This window comes from Mytilus galloprovincialis, chromosome 1 (genome assembly GCF_965363235.1).
Source record: "Mytilus galloprovincialis chromosome 1, xbMytGall1.hap1.1, whole genome shotgun sequence".
Taxonomy (NCBI): Eukaryota; Metazoa; Mollusca; class Bivalvia; order Mytilida; family Mytilidae; genus Mytilus; species Mytilus galloprovincialis.
In genome coordinates this window covers 101129620-101150211 of record NC_134838.1, presented here as the reverse complement: position 1 = coordinate 101150211, position 20592 = coordinate 101129620, and the positions used below count along the sequence as shown (strand labels likewise).

At 31.9% G+C, this 20592-nt stretch overlaps 1 protein-coding gene across 2 annotated transcripts; it reads right to left on the bottom strand.

Annotated features, from left to right (window-relative positions):
* Nucleotides 1-1050: 1050 nt before the first annotated feature.
* LOC143047405 (uncharacterized) lies at nt 1051-20586 on the bottom strand. Of its 2 annotated transcripts, XM_076220438.1 has the most exons (10): nt 20453-20586; nt 16288-16368; nt 14095-14221; nt 13315-13623; nt 11976-12523; nt 10962-11136; nt 10220-10428; nt 8960-9696; nt 4867-4966; nt 1051-2850 (listed from the first exon to the last, which is right to left on the bottom strand). In XM_076220438.1, the coding sequence occupies exons 1-10, from the start codon at nt 20486-20488 to the stop codon at nt 2659-2661; spliced, it is 2514 nt and encodes an 837-aa protein (XP_076076553.1). In that variant the 5' UTR covers nt 20489-20586; the 3' UTR covers nt 1051-2658. The 2 variants fall into 2 exon arrangements, with proteins under 2 accessions (XP_076076553.1, XP_076076562.1); XM_076220447.1 differs by lacking the exon at nt 16288-16368 and having other exon boundaries at nt 20453-20584.
* Between the last annotated feature and the right edge of the window lie 6 nt (nt 20587-20592).

Below are 20592 nucleotides of genomic sequence, written 5' to 3'. Positions count from 1 at the left end.
TTTCAATTAATAATATACCAATTCCCAGTAAGCAAAAATGTTCATGTTTTGGTAGGAAAACCCCCCAAAATCAATCAGATAAAAAATAATTGGCAGGGCACAACCTCATATTCTGAAGAATAATCTGCAAATTTGGTGGAATTTTATCCACAAATTTCAATGAGAAGCAGATTATCAAAGTGAGATGTGGACAATCATAACAATGAAAGATGAAAAAAGTAATCCAAGAAAGGTTCTCTAGTGTATTGGAATTCTGTCGAGCTGTGTCAAGGAGTTGTAGATTGACACTGTGACAATGGCAAGACTGACTTAAAAGAAATAATGTGTCCATTATGACACACCCTCTGGTGTTAATTAATATATATGTCAAGTATAAAGTATGAAATTATAATGGTTCTCAAGATATAGAGAGAACACAATTTGTTACAGATGGACGGATGGGCAGACTGATCACTATAAGGGGACCAACATTTGGCGGAGACCTTATTATCTCAAACAAAATGACTTTAAAATAACTAGTAATGAAATTATATAGGAGTAAACAAATAAATAAGATTCCTTCTTCATCTGTATATAAAACATCACCTAGGCACTTTTTGCTCCTTCATATATTTTAACACCCATGATGCATACAAGCACTTCAAAGTTCAAGTAAATCTATAAATGGAAACAAATTTTTATCCAGTCCTTTTTAATCTATTTGGCAATTTTCTATAAAAGTTTTATGTTTCCTAATAAGGGGACATAAAATAAACTGTTTAAAACAAAATAAGCACTATCATGACTAACAAGGTGTGTCTAAAGGAGTTAAAAGTAATTTTCTTTCGGATTCAGACAAGTTTTGAATATAAGTATAAAATCATTGGAGGGTATAAAATTGTATGTGATACATAATCATTAATTGCAAAGATTTGCATAAATTTAACAAAAGACACAAAATTTAGCTTCATACAGAAAACTGACCGATGGATGGAAAGACAAACAAATAGACTAATTATTATATGACTGGATATATTTGGCACCCTATTTAAATTAAAACAAACCCCAAAAAAAATTATGCACTGTTTCTTTGCTTTTAATTTCATTTCATCATGTATAAGCATAGGTTCAGAAAAATACACAATATGTTAAAAATAACTTAATGCTGAAATAAACATATTACTTGGAAAAGGAAATAAAATGAAATAAATTAATAAATTTATTGACTTTGTTTCAAACTTTTAGCACTATAAATGCACCGTTTTAATCTGTTATCCTGCATGTCAGATTGCCATTGTAGTCTGTAATATAGATTGTAGTGACATCTTAACATCAGCTTAATAGTCAATGCATCAGTACTAACAAGATTTATAAAATACTTTTCTTGTATTATTTTTTAATAAAAAATAGTATTCTTTTTAATAAATATATAAATTATTAAGAAACTTAGTTAACCATAGTTAGATTGGCTATTCTTTGTAAGTCTCTTTGATCCAGACAGAATTAAGTACTTATACATCTTTTCCAAATTGGTTTTTAGTATTCCTATCGCAGCAAAATCCAGAGAGGCTCTTAGATTACTGAATGATTGGTATACATTATATTGTGAAGTACAATTTAATTCGTCTTCTTTTGTTGTTTCTTAAGGAATATGGCATTTTATAGTCTGCTCTTTTGACATTTAGATTTCTCATTCAACTGTATCTTTTTGTAAATGTGTAAACTGTAAAAGAACTTTTTTTTCTTTCTTACTAGGTTTAATAATTTTAGATTTTTTTTTAAATGGGTTAAAAATCTGGTGCAACTGTAGGTTGCAGTAAATCGTCCTGATTTTTTCCTTTAGAAAATATGTATACTGCAATGAGAGTTAAGTACTGCAGTTTTAGCTCATACACTAGTAATAAATCATTTTCAATTAACATTAAAAAAAAACCAATCAACTATATCTGCTGAGGATATAAAAACAACTGAGAAATACCATGTATTGAATACCTTTCATTTTTCTAATAGTAAGAAATAAAGTTTACTGAATAACTTTCTTTTTCCAATAGTTTATAACACTAAACTTCCATTTTCTCCTTGGAAAAAAATTAAAGAAAATTAAAAATTCCAAATGTGAACCATACTTCATGTATAATAAGTTTTTATATGTTTCAATTTTAAAGTACATGTATCTTCAATAGAAAAGTCCTTAGCAACATTTATCTGGTGATACGTTTAATGCTGAATTGATTTTTTTTCAGGTCCAAACCATTTCAATTTTTAGCAAAAAGATTTAAACTGAAAGTTATTCGTCTTTACCATTTTTTTAAAACAATATTCAAATACAGCATCACTGTTTTGCTACCATTCAAACTTGACCCTGAAAATACTTTTCAATAGCTTCTCAAAGCTAACAGGCATTACCAGCTTTCACTTCTTAATATCAAATCTATGTTTTTACAAATCACAACTGCTTGATTTATTGTTATGCCTTTATCATTGTTGTACTGAAACCTGCTGTTTTTTTCAGATAAATAGATACATTTTTCATAACCTTAAAATTGTCATTGAAGGCTCATGCTCTTTATATTTATTCCAAGTTACTTTAATCACAATTGGTACAACTTTAGCCATCACTTATTATTTCCATGGTATTCATTACTGCTTGGATAGTAATTGTAGCATAAAACATATGTTTCATGTTTGCCCTACACTAACTAGCATAGTATAAAGAACATGACTTGACATTTTCATTGCCTCATGTGGATCTATGACCACTGCCTTACGCTTGCTACCTTTCATCTGTCTTTCTATTTCCATAAATCCTTTATCACCAGAAAGAATAGTGAAATGGACAGTTGGTGGTAACACCATGTCCATTTGACCAACCTAAAAGAAAAAAAATCTTACGGTGAATAATGTTTTCATTCTCAATTTTAAAGTAACATACTTTCAATATATACTGAGCGACAAAAGAAAGGATACACTTATTTATTATCAAATTGTCAAGAAATAGGTTTTATAAAAAAATTAACAATAACAAATGTATGAATGACTGACAATGAATTATGCATACTAAAAAAATAAAGTACAGCGGAGTAACAGTTTTGGCACAATTTCAAAAACAACAGATGAGATTAAAAATCTGGAATAACAGTACGTTTCATCAGATGTTTACAGTTTGAAAAGTCAATATCTCGTGTGTCCACCATTGGCATTAATTACTGCTTGGAGCCTACGTCGCATAGACAAGACAATTTTGGAAATTTTAGCCTGAGGCATGTTGTTCCATTCCTGTTGTAATGCTTGGGACAAATCTTGCAGTGTAACAGGTTGGCGTTGCCTTGAGCGAACTCTGCGGTTCAGTTCATCCCATATGTGCTCGATGGGATTCATGTCTGGAGATTTCGATGGCCATGGCAACACATCGATGTTTTGTTGCTGCAAGTAGGCATTTGAAACACGAGCAGTGTGGGGACGGGCATTGTCATGCTGAAATGTTATTCCAGGTCCATATCTGTTAATGAAATTAACCACTTCCGTTGACAGAATTTCATCCCTATAGCGTTGGGCATTTAGTGTTCCATTGACTATCACGAGATTAGTCCGGTTACGCGTAGATATGCCACCCCAAATCATGACACTACCACCACCAAATCTGTCATCCTGTTGGACGCAACAATCTGCAAATCGTTCACCTGATCTTCTATAAACTCTTGCTCGACCATCTGAATGCTGGAGAGTGAATCTGGACTCATCAGAAAACAAAATATTGCTCCATTCATTATTGAGTCTCCATCGTAAACGAGCTTGACACCATCTTAACCGCTCTTGTCTGTGTCGTTGTGTCAGTGTCGGTCCCCTATAAGCACGTCTAGGACGAAGATTAAAAGACCGGAGTCTTCTACGGACTGTTTGTGCACTGATACGTCTGCCCTGAACAACACCAGTCGATGCCCTAGGAGGCATAAACCTATCCCTCAAATGCCGTATACGAATGAATCTGTCGTCAGCAATTGTTGTTACCCGTGGCCGCCCAGACCGAGGTCGATCCGCCGTAGATCCAGTTCCTTGGAATCGCTGCTGTAGCCGATATAATGTCAAACGTTTACAGCCAATTGCTCTTGACACGGCAGTCATACCCATGCCTGCTTGAATCATGCCAATTGCACGTTCCCGTAGTGCGGGCGTAAGACGGGTCATTTTGAAATGTTTTCTTGAAATTTTGTGAACTTACGACTGGATACAGTAACAGGTGTTGAACAACATCAAATTAAGTCGAAATTTACTAACAGATTTCTCTGCACGTGCAAATTTTCCAAAATTAGAATTTAAAAACTGTGAAGAACTCACCTGTTGTACAGGTAAAAAATCAATAGGTATGGGACGTAGTTTTACCTAATTAACGCGTGTATCAAGTTTCATTTTTATATCTTTACTTTTTTTTTAAATTATCAAAAAAATAAAAGTGTATCCTTTCTTTTGTCGCTCAGTATATTATATTCTTCTCAACAAAGAGTCATCTTGGTCTTTTTTCCAGATGGTCTGAAAAGTTGATGAACAATAATCTGCACAGGACATGATGCATTCTTTTCACTGCTCAAACACCAATTTTATATGTCAAGCAAATATTTCTTAGAGAATTTCCTGACAATTTATAAACTGTCAATAGTAAGAAAGTAAAAATAAAAATGAGAATGGAAATGGGGAATATTTCAAAGAAACAACAACTTGATAAAGAGCAGACAACAGCTGAAGGCCACCAATGGGTCTTCAATGCAGTGAAGATAAGAAAAAGAAAACACACTCTATAAAGATAAATTGAGATTTCGTTTTACTTTGGTTTCTGTCAGAAATTATGCTGCTAAACTTTTTTTAGTAGTATACATGAAATATATCAATTACCGTTAAACATATGGCAAAGTCTGCAGCATCTTTTCTTGTTCCACAACGATCATGAAGATAGAAACGATTTTCACGTACTTGATATTCATAAGCTCCACACCTGATAAATAAATAATGTTATTATACCATACATCTATTATAAACGATTCTTATTTGGTAACACCTTATCATGTGACATGGAATAATTCAGTTAATTTTCATTTGATTGCAAGGAAGAACGAATAACCCTTGAAATTTACACCAGTGGTGAATAACCCTATTATTCACTGGTGAATAACCTTTTGAGTATCTAGATTTGCACTTGAGTTATCTCCCATAAAAATAACGTCACAGGCATAAATAAACCAAATGGCAGCGTTCACTTTACACTTGCCAGTTATAAGGCAAAATATCTCACCCTGTACAGATGGAAAAAAAACAGGGGTCCGAAACATTTGACAAAAAGTCTTAAACTTCACCCAAGTACATTCTGAAATTGTATTTACAGTGACTTGACTGTTAGTGTTGCTATCCACCAATTGCAACGTATTCAATATTCTGACCAAATTGCAATTTGTTTTATAAAATCAAATTGTTCAACTGATCAGAAATTTGAACTAACTGCTGTAGAAAACCACAGTCAAGTAGTGAAAGTGCAAGATGATAAAATAAATCATACTTATAATCCTATAAGACTTTAAGTCCACTTTTGTCTTGACAAAATCATTCTATCAGTTTGTATAGGTATACTATAGTCATTTCCATGCTGAAGGAACTGTTATTATTTTGAATTGCTATAAAAATGTCCAAACTAAGCTTTCATATAGTTTTTCTTTCTAAAAGTATTCTATATTCACAAGAATCAGACATTATGTGAATTAAAACATTTCATGTTTAGTAAAATATGTGTAAAATTGCAATATGTTTGTAGGAAGTGTCCATGGGGAGATAATAATTTTTTCTTTCAAAAAGTCTTTATTCAAAAGAATAATATTTTGAAACTTATCAATAGCATATTGTTATTTCAAATATATTTTACTGAATATATGATGTTTTATTTAAAATGATATCTGATTCTTATGAATATAGAATACTTTTAGAAAGAACCAGTTGCTTCGCAGGGCGCAGCATTATACGACCGCAGAGGTTGAACCCTGAACGGTTGGGGCAAGTATGGACACAACATTCAAGCTGGATTCAGCTCTAAATTTGGATTGTGATTAAATAGTTGACACAGCATAGGTTTCTGACACAGAATGAATGTGGTCTAATGAACTTAAACAAAAAATTTTGCCTTTGAGCAATTCACTATGCTGTTGAATATTAATCCTCTCAAAAAAATGTTTGAAGAAATTTTCTTTTTATTTATGAAATCTGAAATGAAAAAAATTGACCCCCCAATTTTTTTTTCACATCCCCCTTTCCCTTATTTCAAAACTGATCTAAATTCAAATTTCTAATGAAGTTTGCAACAATAACTACTCATTTAAATACATCATAAAATATTAAAATGTAAAAAAAGTGCTTGTTATTACTGAATGGTAAAGATTGTTTTAATCTATCAGTTGGTAGTAAAAGTGAATATACATTGTATATTGTATAAAACAATGATTTAAGTTGATTCAACTACTATTCTGGACAAAGAAAGATAACTCCAATTGAAATCCAATTGGAATTTCTTGCTATTGCAAAATATTGTGCAATTAGATATTTCTTGCTATTGTGCAATACTGTGCAATTGAAAATATTTGCTATTGCACAATACTGTGCAATTGAAGATTTCTTGCTATTGCACAATACTGTGCAATTGAAGATTTCTTGCTATTGCTGAATACTGTGCAATTGAAAATTTCTTGCTATTGCACAATACTTAATATAATAATTTTGGATCCTGATTTGGACCAACTTGAAAACTGGGCCCATAATCAAAAATCTAAGTACATGTTTAGATTCAGCATATCAAAGAGGCCCAAGAATTCAATTTTTGTTAAAATCAAACTTAGTTTAATTTTGGACCCTTTGGACTTTAATGTAGACCAATTTTAAAACGGGACCAACAATTAAGAATCTACATACACAGTTAGATTTGGCATATCAAAGAACCCCAATTATTCAATTTTTGATGAAATCAAACAAAGTTTAATTTTGGACCCCGATTTGGACCAACTTGAAAACTGGGCCAATAATCAAAAATCTAAGTACATTTTTAGATTCAGCATATCAAAGAACCCCAAGGATTCAATTTTTGTTAAAATCAAACTAAGTTTAATTTTGGACCCTTTGGACCTTAATGTAGACCAATTTGAAAACGGGACCAAAAATTAAGAATCTACATACACAGTTAGATTCGGCATATCAAAGAACCCCAATTATTCAATTTTTGATGAAATCAAACAAAGTTTAATTTTGGACCCTTTGGGCCCTTTATTCCTAAACTGTTGGGACCAAAACTCCCAAAATCAATACCAACCTTCCTTTTATGGTCATAAACCTTGTGTTTAAATTTCATACATTTCTATTTACTTATACTAAAGTTATGGTGCGAAAACCAAGAAAAATGCTTATTTGGGTCCCTTTTTGGCCCCGAATTCCTAAACTGTTGGGACCTCAACTCCCAAAATCAATACCAACCTTCCTTTTGTGGTCATAAACATTGTTTAAATTTCATTGATTTCTATTTACTTAAACTAAAGTTATTGTGCGAAAACCAAGAATAATGCTTATTTGGGCCCTTTTTTGGCCCCTAATTCCTAAACTGTTGGAACCAAAACTCCCAAAATCAATCCCAACCTTTCTTTTGTGGTCATAAACTTTGTGTCAAAATTTCATAGATTTCTATTAACTTAAACTAAAGTTATAGTGCGAAAACCAAGAAAATGCTTATTTGGGCCCTTTTTGGCCCCTAATTCCTAAAATGTTGGGACCAAAACTCCCAAAATCAATCCCAACCTTCCTTTTGTGGTCATAAACCTTGTGTTAAAATTTCATAGATTTCTATTCAGTTTTACTAAAGTTAGAGTGCGAAAACTAAAAGTATTCGGACGACGACGACGACGACGACGACGCCAACGTGATAGCAATATACGACGAAAAATTTTTCAAATTTTGCGGTCGTATAAAAACTATATGAAAGCTTAGTTCGAATATTTTTATAGCAATTCAAAATAATAACAGTTCCTTCAGCATGGAAATGACTATAATATACCTATACAAACTGATAGACTAATTTTGTCACAACACCATTAAAGTGGACTTAAAGTCTTATAGGATTGTAAGTATGTTTTATTTTATCACCTTGCACTTTCACATTTTGGCTGAACAATTTGTTTAATATTCTGACTAGTTGAACAATTTTGTTTAATAAAACAAATTGCAATTTGGTCAAAATTTTGAATGAGTTGCAATTGCTGGATAGCAACACTAACAGTCAAGTCACTGTAACACTTTCAGTACTTACAGATTAGCACAAGTGGTTTCTGCCAGGATTAATTTAACATGTGCACGTACAAAAAATTGTTTCAGAACTTCAAACCACAATTACTGCTATTTGTGTTGATTTTTCGTGAAAATATTTTGAGGTTGAGTTAAGAGTTGTGGTGTGGTTAAAGCAACATGAAAAGGAAGCAATCTTTACTGTTTAGCTCTGTGAGGAACAAATTTTTTTTATGACTGAATGTGTTCAAATCAATAACGTACTATGGTAACATACGCTTTACAGATTTACGTAATTGATCTGATATTAAAACTGACAGTAGTCTAGTGCATTTTTCTTTATCCATGATGCATTCAGAAATCAAAGGTCGTTACCAGGTGATGCTTTCAGGCATTGTACAGCAATACCCAGGTGATGCCTTGAATTGGTTTTAAACAACAGAAAGTTATTATTTAAAAAAGCTAGAAGTTACAAACAAAATAGGATTACCACTAGACATTTATTACAAAATTGATCATAGGATTCAACACAATCTTTTCAAGATCCAAACTTTTAAAGTATACAGTAAAATTAAGAAAAAAGAATAGCATTTAATCTTTATGAAGCTTTGAATGCCTTTTTGTTAAAAAAACAAAAATTTGAGATCAAATACAATGTATTTGCACCTAAACCATCACTTACCGGTATGGCTCATTCCAATGTGTGTTACCTCCATAAAATGCCCACACAAAGAATCGTTCAGGTAATCTGTTTGGTAACTTTGGGAAAAAACCTCTCCAATTGTCTAAATCTAAAAATATGATATTGGCCATTGTTTTTAGGTAGGCAGGATCAGTAATACTGCTGTAATCACTTAGGGCCACATCCATTCTAAATGATGTCTCTGTTTCACCAGAATATTTCTTTTTCTTTTTTCTTTTTGAAGGCTTATTTGATTGAGATTCATCTTCAATTTCATTATTTTTGGACTGATTTGTAAACTTGTCATCTGATTTTCGTTTAAAAGACTTTGAATGATTGGAGGGCCCAGGTTTTTCACATAAATAAGAAAGATCGTCAGAAGGTCCAGGGTTTACACTTGAATATGCCACTTGATTAGAATGCAAAATTTTTTCACATTTCTGCAACTTAGTCATGCTAGTTCCTACATTTTGAAGGTCCAACTCCATTGGTTCTTCTCTGACTTCTTTGTTTGATGCCTCACTGATTTTAATTTTAACTTCGGTGATATTATCCTGTTCTAACCTAACACAATGACCCAGCACTAAGGCTTTGAATGAGTTACAACCATCAGTTATAATTTTCCCTGCTATTTCTTTATTACAACTATGAAATCCACCATTTATTTTGGGATTTTCCACAGCTGCATGACATGTTGAACATTTGTGAGTATACAAATAACCAGTAAAAATATCCATCTAAAAAATATTAGTTCATCCAATATTATTTAAATAATTAGGGTAATATTACACATTATAGGAGTGAACCTAATATAAAGCAGAACTGACATAAATTATAAGTAATTATAATCAAACATTATGTATGAATATTGTTAATTATCAATGTCAACTCTCTAAACAAAGGGTGCAGCCTCCAAATATGTATAACAGATATGAAAATCTCCTTTTCAAGATGCTAAATCTACCACTCCTCCAAAAGTCTCTCAAATTTCTCGAATTTTTGTAGAAGATTGAAGATAAAAAAATTAACAAATGCTTTTCAAAACATTGTTTGGTGACATAGTAAAAGTTGTGTGAAGTGATGCTTTGATCAATCATTTATACCTCTATGTATTTGAATGTTGAATGACTGAAAGAACATTTTAACCATTAGTAATTTTATAACACATAGTAAAATAAGAAAGCAAAACAACATAGCTCAATGGAAAATCTCCCACTACTTATTTAACTAAGTTTTGAGAATAATATTTGGATAATTTACCAGTGTCATTTCAGTTAGTGCCATAAAACTGTGCCTAAGTCTTGTTTCATCCAAGTGCTGTTGAAGTTCTCTATGTCCATTAATAGGTATTTCACAATCGCAACAAACTATATGGAAATCAGCCGACATACATTTTTTATAATAATCCTCTACAAATTTCTTTGAAACTGGTATTCCTTTAAGTCTAGTAAACAAACCTTTCATGTCATCTAAAAGAAAAGAAAATTATTTTAATTGTATAAGGAAAATAATTTTGAATAAACAAATGTCATGTAGTCATATGTTTTGTTTCGAAAGATTTCATTTGCCTTTCAAATCTAATCATGCTAAAAATAACTTTCAATGAAAGTATCCGATTCAGATGCTCTTACCTTTATGTTGCTTCTTGAGTTTTTCATTTGTGCTGGCAAATGGCCATGGCAAACATTTATTCAGTCCAAAAAGGAGACTGCATCCAAATCTTTATTTGTGTTTGTTTTTTAATTCTATTTTATATATAAATTGACCTTTGAAACAGCCTTCTGACAGTTGACCAATAAAAATGGGGATTCCTTTTCTTACATCGTAATATCATGTGAGATCATCACTGAGATGTCATGTGCTTGAAGTAAAAGTAATGTGCACATCCATTTGGTGAGACTAATTTTCTGATCCTTAGGTGTTTATTCTAACAACAAAGTGGTGATAGAAACTGACAGATAAAGGGAAAAAGCATTCTTTAATCTTAAATTTAAATATTTACCAGAAAATGGAAAAGCTGTAGAGTTATGTTTGAGTGCTGTTATGTGAGATACACATTCTTCATCTGTAGGGAACAACATGAGACACGATCGACACAGGTATCCGTGTACTGGTAGAGGAGTAAGTGGATAAACATGCTTTTTATCTTTTATATGCTGTTCACACGCTTCTTTTTGCTAAAATGAAATGTATATTTTACTTTATCGCCAGTCATAACTTTACTCAGTACTAGGAGTACAAAAATTGTGTACAACAAGAATGTGTCCATAATACATTGATGCCCCACTTTCCCTATCATTTTCTATGTTCAGTGGACCATGAAATGGAGTCAAAACTCTAATTTTGCATTAAAATTAGAAAAATAAAATTATAGGGAGAATGTGTACTAAGTTTCAAGATGACTGGGCTTCAACTTCATCAAAAACTACCTTAATAAAAAAAAATTAACCTGAAGCAAGACTGACTGACAAAAGTACAGACACATACACAGACATAATGCCCCAATGTGGGGCGTAAAAACATCAAATCCAGTAGGTTGATAGGTTGATTTCTGAGTCTGAGTATGGTTATCAAAACTTTTATGTCTGTACTCCCTTATAATTTCTACAATGTTTTTTTTACAACAACAGTGTGTTTTTTACCAATCATTGTTTTGGGTCTGAATAAACTTTAATGAACAGTGACCATCTTTGATAATTGGTTTGATTGTCAAACATAATTCATTTATAAAAAAAAAGAAGTTGTATGATAATGCATGAGACAACTCTCCATAAGAGGCCATATGACATAGAAGCTAACATCTAATAGGTCAACACTTCAGTTTTGTTGTATGTCTTTTTCTTCTTCTGAATTTAGTAATTAAAATAACCTTATACTGTTTTATAAGGAAACCATTTAATGAAAAGGAAGCGGTATGAGAAAAGTCCTTACTTTACCTCTAAAGACAAAATAAAACAGTTTTATCTTCAAATGTTTGAAACCTTTTTCATTTCATTGCCTTATTTTTATCATTTACCTTAAATACTTTTCCACATTCAGGACACATTACAATGTCACTTGAAATATCTTTATTTTCACTATGTTCACCCCATGGATCAGTTGGAGAATGTTCAAAGTTATTCATGTGTCTATCAAACAATTCCCTGGAATCAAATATACCATTACAATTCAAAACAGGACACCGGACAAAACTGCTATCTTTAGGCCTCACTGATTGGACAATGGTATTTGATGCATCATTTGAATTGTCAGTTGAAGACAAATCATGATCACTAATATGTAGAACACTGTTTTCTTCATCTGAAATCTCAACTACAGAAACATTCGATCTATTTGGTTGAACGCTCATCAAATCATTTTCTTTTTCTTCAGAATTTTTCCCGGAGTTAACATTTTGTCCTTCTTCTCCCAATGCAGAGTTATTGATATTGAGTGGAATAAAATCTGCTGCACTAGATGTTGTACAAGATGGTTTTGAATTCCTTGACTGCTGGTCAACTTTGAAACAAGGTTCAAAACATCTCTTTGTTTTTAACTGTGACCCAAGTGTGTTTATTTTCATACCTAGTATTCAATAATATATCTTCGTTATAAAAGGTATCTTCAGTAACAATAAGAAACATAGGTAATTAAAAGTAACAATTTTCACTTCATTTCAACAAATCTCCATTTCAGAATCCTACACAATTTAAAAAGAGTTATTGCTCTTTTATTGGGCGTTTTTGTCTTACGGTATACATGTATCTTTTTAACTTATAATAGATAGAAAGAGACTTAAATAAACTAAGTGATCAGAAAGACAAGATCTACCTTTGTCTACAATTCAGACAAATGGCGGAAATCGTCCGGCGACTCCTTATTGGAGTTATTGCCCTTCAATGATGACTTTTACCATTTTTTGGCATTTTGCCTTTTATGAAAAAAAATATTATAAATAGATAGAAACTAAAATAATCAAAAATGATAAGGAGAAAGACAAAGACCTATTAACAAGTCAAATTTTGATAACATAATTAGTTGACCGTTACTCTTTATAGAAGTTATTGCACTTAAATTATTTTTATAATTTTGTGTTTGGAGCAAAAGTTAAATAAAATAGAGAGAAACTAATCAGACTTCAACCGACCGTGCAAGGGCTGTATACATGTAGCCAGTCAAGGTCGTTAAAAACTTCCATTTGTTGTCTAACTTTTTTTATCATCAATATAAGATTTTTGTCATTAATTCCATTCTCGTCTACAATGTTGGCGAGTGTCCTTTGTTGAATATGCATATAGACCAATGAGAGCAACACAGACTTTTTAGAACATCTAGTTTTTATTATCAGTTGATTATGATGATTTTTTTAACTATACCTTTTCTAGCTGGACTAATGTCCATCCTGTCTGGTGTTTTGAGGTCCACACATGGAAAACCTGAATCACTAAGGCTCATCATCAAAATGTCTTCATCATCATCAGAAAATTCTGGAATGAATTCTTTCTTCCTCTTTAATGGTGATCTTTTATCATTTAAGTTCGGCTTTGTTATTGAATTGGTGCCATTGTTCTGAGTTGAGTACAAAAGAGTTCCAAATCTTGAATTTGTTGTCTTTATAATTGGTCTATTTAGTGGACTTCTTTTATCAGCAACGACCTTGGTCAGATTGTTCATTCTTTTACTAGCTGTAAATCCCCATATTAATTATTTCAAAACATTATGCAATGGATGACCTGAATTATTTTTCAACATAGAAATACAAGTGATAACTTATACTTAGAGTTAGACATCGATCTTTTTGTCAAGATCTGTAAAATGAAGAAAATATGTTTTATGAGATGATATGTACAATTGCCTTCAGTGCATCCTCTAGAAATATATATATATTTTGACATGATATCCCCATTATGTGCAACTATCTCTCTAAGAGATATTTGCCTCAATTATTTTTTTGGATACATCTTTCGGTTTAAATGGCTAATACCAGTATATCTTTTTGGGTAACGCTGCAGCCCAAGCCTTAATATTGGTTTGGAAATCTCAAAATGAGTAGGATCAGACAGTTTTTTTCGCTGTTTTCCTTTGATACAAAATATTTATTGTGCTAATGCCTCTTTTAAGGAGCTATCAAAATACATTACACGAAGAAGACTTACAATGTTTATTTGCCCATTGTTGCACCACACATTTAGCATCTTGTAATTCTTGCACTGATGAAGCATTATACTTCAAATAGCTAGAATGGGCTAGCTCTGCTTCTCTTTGATCTCTCAGCTTACTTTTCTAATTAAATAAAAGAAGCAATTCATTAATTTTAGATGGCTTATAATTCTAAATATATGTACTTTTTATATCAATCTATATACATTTTTTGTACATGTATATATCAAGTCAGTATCATAGGACTTTTATTGCATTTCATGCAATATTTACCCAAATTTGTAAATTTAAAATTGGAGCAAAACTAATTAATACATGATACAGTGTATATACAAATTCATCTACACATATGGAGAACACAAAATTAACTTTCATGACGCCTGCATGTAAACAATTAATCAGGATTATTATTACTTTAATTCTTTTAATTAAGTATTGTTTAAATACATGATTAAAATGATTGAGAAATATTAATAGACACAATGAGAGATGTGTGAATTTGCAGTCATTTCTAAAGTTAAATACATGTAGATATTCATAAAAGTGATTGATAATCAAAGCAGTCAACTCATACAGACGTAAAACACTAACTAATAAGGTTATGAAAACATGAAAAAATTTGTTTCCGAGTTGATTGAAGGAAAAGTATCTGAGGTTAAGGGTTCTTTATTTACACTTTTTCTTGGTACCAATCTAATGCATAAACTGCATAGAAAAGTTGTTTTCAAATAAGAGAGCTAGTGAAAAAGCTAGGCCTGCTCATCACAAATGTGGTACATGTACAGATAAACTGTTTTCTAAAAATTAAAATTAATGTGTTGCACATATGACTTATAATTATATTGAAAGATCTGTAATTATCAGGAATAATAGCTCAAAATTATTAATAAGTTATTATAAACTTATTAGTATATCATTTAAGCATGCAACATAATATATTAGATTTTTATTAGTACATAGCAAGGTATCAGCCTCTTCCAGTACTTCTAAAATTTGTGTGCAAACTACTTTAAATCGTATCACAGATTTTAAACACATATTCTCATATATCAGATAGATATCAGGCCATGAATAAGGAAGAGATAATGTAAATTTTATAATGTCAACTTATAATGTCAGGTATGCAGCAGGAGATATTTTTATAATTTGTTTGCAGATAAGGCCACACCAATTTAATTTCTTGTTCTACGGATTTTTGGACTCCAAAAATAGGGGCGAGCGAGCAATTTGAAAATTTTAATAAAAAAATATTTAATTTGCAAATTTTTTAGGCGAAGCTTGAAAGTAAAGGCGAGCGATTATAATTTTTTTTTGTAAACATAAAATAGTAGGTTTTGACAATATTAAAACTTGATGTATCACTTGTACTTTGACATTTCTTTAATTTATGAAGTATTTTTTCCCTGTTCACCAAGAAATAATTAGAAATAATTGAATAATTAAATCTGGTCTATGAATGTGTGACTGACAATGAGACAATTCTCCTTTCAAGTCATAATCAGGTTGGGAACAACCCCAATAATGTTATGAATATCCCTTTTATGAGGGGTCAATATAAGTTTTAATATATTTTTTTGTAAAAAACACTTTTTAGTACAAAAGGGCTCATATTTTCCCAAAGAACTATATATCTATCTGGTATTAAATGATCAAAACATGTCCAAGAATTTTGTAAAATTCCTGGACTTTAACCATGTTAACACATTTACTTTAACAGTTTAATATTATTCAAATCCTTGGTATTTCTAATTTCCTTTCTACAACAGTAAAATGACCCCTTGTCTGAGGGAGGGTTGTTCCCAACTTGATAATAACAAACATAGGTCAAAGTACGGCCTTTTACACAGGGCTGTGATCCAGACCAAACAGCAAGCTATAAGGGACCCCAAAATTATTATTGTACACAATTCGAACAGGAAAACCAACGATCTAATTTATATATCCAAACGCTGTGAAAGGGAAAATACCAATGAACCACATCAACAAGCGATAACTGCTGAACGACAGGCCCCTGAATCAATCAGGACAGGTGCATAAACATGCAGCGGCCATTACTTCCAGATGCGGGAAGCAGGAATATAAAAAAAAGGTGCGGGCAGGTCCATCGAAAACAGGGAATTCAATTGGTCTGGCCTCAATATTTAATTTTTTAATTTTATTATAACAATTCATACAACATTTCAGTTTACCCTTCTTTCATCCTCTTGTCTATTTTGCTCAAAGACTGCATCTATTGAACCTAGCAACCCTGTCCTCTGTGGTGATGCTCCCTGAGAATAAATAAAGGACTTAGGTACAAATCTAACTTGAAGTTTAACAGAAATTTAAAAAAAACCTAATTCACATGAACATTGTGTATCTTTCAAAGAACTTAATGCACATTGTTTTGTCAATGAACCTAAGTCACACTGTTTTTCTTAAAGCAAGTTCATCATGTTCATTATCTGTTTTAAGCAACTGAACTTTCAAAGCATAACAAAATAACACATTTACAACATTTTTGTCCATCACATTTCTATGTTCAGTGAACATTGTAATTGGGATGAAACTTTAAATTGACATACGAAATTCTCGCTTCATTGAAGACCCATTGGTGGCCTTCGGCTGTTGTCTGCTCTATATATGGTCAGGTTGCTGTCGCTTTGACACATTCCCCATTTCCTTTCTCAATTTTATTTAATAAGTTCACATCATATCATCGACATATTTTACATATGAACATTTACAATGCTGGAAAACACATAAAGAACTTTAAGATTTTGAAATGAATGTAAACATGCATAATATGATAGGCTTAATATACTTTGAGCTGTGTATTTTGGTCGAGAATTATTTGGCTGTCATCAATGAAAGTGTCAGAAGTATAGTTTCAAAGGTTTCAAGAAAAAACTTTATTTAACACTTAAATTGAGTATTATTAGTCATCATGGTCATGTCAGTTACGAATGTATCTGCTGATATCAAAGTTTATCATATCAAGGAAATTAAAAATTTGGACATTTTATTTCTTTACACTGAAATCAGTGAAAATACTAACATGAACAAAAAATATTAGGGAACAACCATTTAACTTCAAGGGGGATTATGTTTTTTTCTTTAAAAAAAATAATGTTTTATCAGTCAGGGGACCATACATACATGTACATGATCACAGGGGTGTAACCATATATACATAGTCACAAAAAAGTATGTGGCCAACGGAAAGCCTTTTTTTCAGAATAAAACTAATGACAACGCTATTGTAATATCCCATGATCTAAACCTTTCCATTTTCTAGAATTCTTAATAAACTCTTAATTAAAAAAATTTGGAGTTTTGTCACAAATTGTGATTTTGTAGTTTTACCAAAATGTGAAACACATAAATGTACATGTAGGTTTAAATAATATCTTTTCATTAGTAAAATTGAATCAAAGCACTGTAAGTGCTGTAGGCAGTTAACCAAAAACCAAGGGAAACATAATTATGAAAACTGTGGCAATGTTGCTTCAATTTTTTTTTTAAATTTAAAAGAACAAACATTAAACATTCAAATGTTGTACATTTATGTGCATTTAATGAATTAATCATTAAGGCAAATAATTCATATTTTATCAAGGTTTTCAAAAGCAACGCATATATCAAGTATATTTTTTTCATGGTCATGAGTCTGCAGTGGTACAAGTTCGCAATGATTGCAGTTCTTCTAGTTGATAGTTAAAGTTGGTATTTGTTGACTGTTAGTAGTTCAAGTTGACTTTAGTATGTGCTTGTAAAAGTATGAATGGACTTGCTTCCCTGGAAAGAAAACTGAGTTTGTGTTCTACAGTACAAAAGTAATGAGACACAAATCAGACAAATGTTTACTACTACAGGGATCAATGGTGTGGTCTGACTGACCTGCCCATAGTAAATGTAAATGGTCCCCACCTTCACCCCAAGTCAATGATGTCTAAGTTTGGAATAAAATTTTGGGGCCCTTTATAGCTTGTTGTTCGGTGTGAGTCAAGGCTCCGTGTTGAAGGCCATACATTGCCCTATAATGGTTTACTTGTATAAATTGTTATTTGGATGGAGAGTTGTCTCATTGTAACTCACACCACATCTTCCTATATCTAGGTAATTATAAAACAGTTGGTCAAACATTCTTGGGCTTGAAAGATATGTTTTCTTTGAAATGAGCCATATTAAAATGAAAATTTTTATAGGACAAGAAATAATTCAAAATATAATTAAGGTAAATTCTTTAAACCTACTCATTTTTTTCCATCAATAAAATGTTATAATAAACAAGAAATAATTGTAACATAATGCTGTTACAAAGTCTCCCAAACAAAGCTCCCATAATTATTCATTCTCATGGTCGCCTGACATAGGGCAAAGTCTAGTACACATTGGTTAGGTCTAGCAAAGTGATATGCATATGTGATGCCAGTGACGCCTATGAGATTGACCTTGTATGTCATTCAATCTTTTTGAAATGACAAACAGAAATGAATATGGTTTACTTTAGGAGTTGGTATCTCAATCTTTTACAAGTTCTCAAAACACATACATTTTTTGTACAAGAGGGGTAAGGTGACCCTAGGGACTACCCCTATATTTAATTAGTTTTTTTATATTGTCCCATACATGAATATATATGGTTTAGGGGTGGGGATCTCGAATGTTATCAAGTTTTCAAACAGGAGGGGTAGGGTGACCCTAAGGACTCTCCCTACATTTCATTTGATTAGTTATTTTGTCCCATACATGAATATATAAGGTTTAATTTAAAGGTGGGGATCTTGACTGTTTCCAAGTTCTCAAACAGGAGGGGTGGGGTGACCGCAGGGACTCCCCTATATTTCATTTAATTTAGAGGTGGGGATCTCAACTGTTTCCAAGTTCTCAAACAGGAGGGATGGGGTGACCGCACTATACAAATCCTTGCACTGGGGGCTGCTTCATTTGTTCTAGGTCGGGCTATGCCCGGTTCGCCCTATCACGTGACCGGGTTAAATATGGCTGAAAATAAAACGAGTGGAACCGGCTGATTTAAAGATGGCGACAGAAGTTCAAATTTATACTTTTTTGCTTTCTAAGCTAGGGAAAATAAAAAATGAACCTGTGAACAATAAATATATATTTTTAAAATGCAATCTTTTTTTCTTAGGCCTTATTCATCATAAAAACGTTTCTCTGAGATAATTTTATAAATTTAAAAATAAAATATAGCATGGCAATTTAATATTGTCATAGTGGACCAATGCAGTATCATATAATATAGTCTGATTGAGAAAAAAAATCAATCTTCACCTTTCAAATTCTGACAATTTATCTAAAATTGCGCTTCCCGCCATACTTTTATGACCAGCTGATTGCTTGCCGGTGAGTGAAGACCGGCGAGGGCGGTGTATGCCTATTTGCCCCGGCGGCTGATTTTACAGCAAATGAAGCGACTGTGCCTATACCAGAAGCGTCGACCGGGCTAACCCGGGTTAAGCCGCTGTGGCAAATGAAGTAACTTAATACCACTAACAGTCAGGGGACTTACTGAAATAAGTGATTTTAAAATCACTTATTTGAGTAGCAAATTCAAGGTTTAATCACAAATTGGGATTTTGTAGTTTTTTCAAAATTTTAAACACATAGGTTTAAGTAATATCTTTTAATTAGTAAAATTAATAAATATGAACTTTTTGCTTCTTTTAAGTAGCAAGGTTAATGCCTTTGATGCTATCATTTAGCTGAAAATTCTATTTTATTTGAAAAAATGCTATAATAATGGCTTTACATAATGAACTGATACTTTCTTAAAAGATTTTTCACAGCAGTGGGAGTATTTTTCCTGTGAAGTTCAAGGTTTCATCTTTCAGATTATGTAATAAAATTCTACTGTTCGCGATAAAAATTTCACTGTTCGGGGGTGTTGAAATTAGTGAGGGTTATTAACAGAATGATACTTAAAGAAGTGATTTTTGGCAAGGAAATTGAGGTCTGATACGTAAACAAGTGATTTTTATGTCATTATCCTAGATTCAGTACAAGGTCATCACCTGAAATGACCTGGTCATCCTAGACAACACAGATGTTAGTTCTGATAAGTTTAGAAACATAATTAGTCCCTGGATCATTAGTATTCTATATTTAAAGCTACAATAAAATTAAATCACTTCTTCTAGTGATTAATTTGTACTACTTAAATAGGTGATTATTAAAGAAAGACAACTCTAACTTCCAACCTTAATGGAAATAATGTTACTTGAATCAGTGATTTAGAAAATCACTTGTTTAAGTAAGTCCCCTGACTGACTAAGTTACAAACATGTCATAATATTAAAATAAACAGATGAACATAAAAAATTTATCAAATGTGAAGGTGAATGAAAATACCACAGAAGAATCCAAATTCATTCTGTTTCTGTCCATCAAATATATATTGGTGAAATGTTAGTGTTAGTGTTCTTTTCTGACTTCACTTGAATTCAAAACAATTGCTTTCTTTTTTAAAATGAAGGAATGATTTCTTGTAC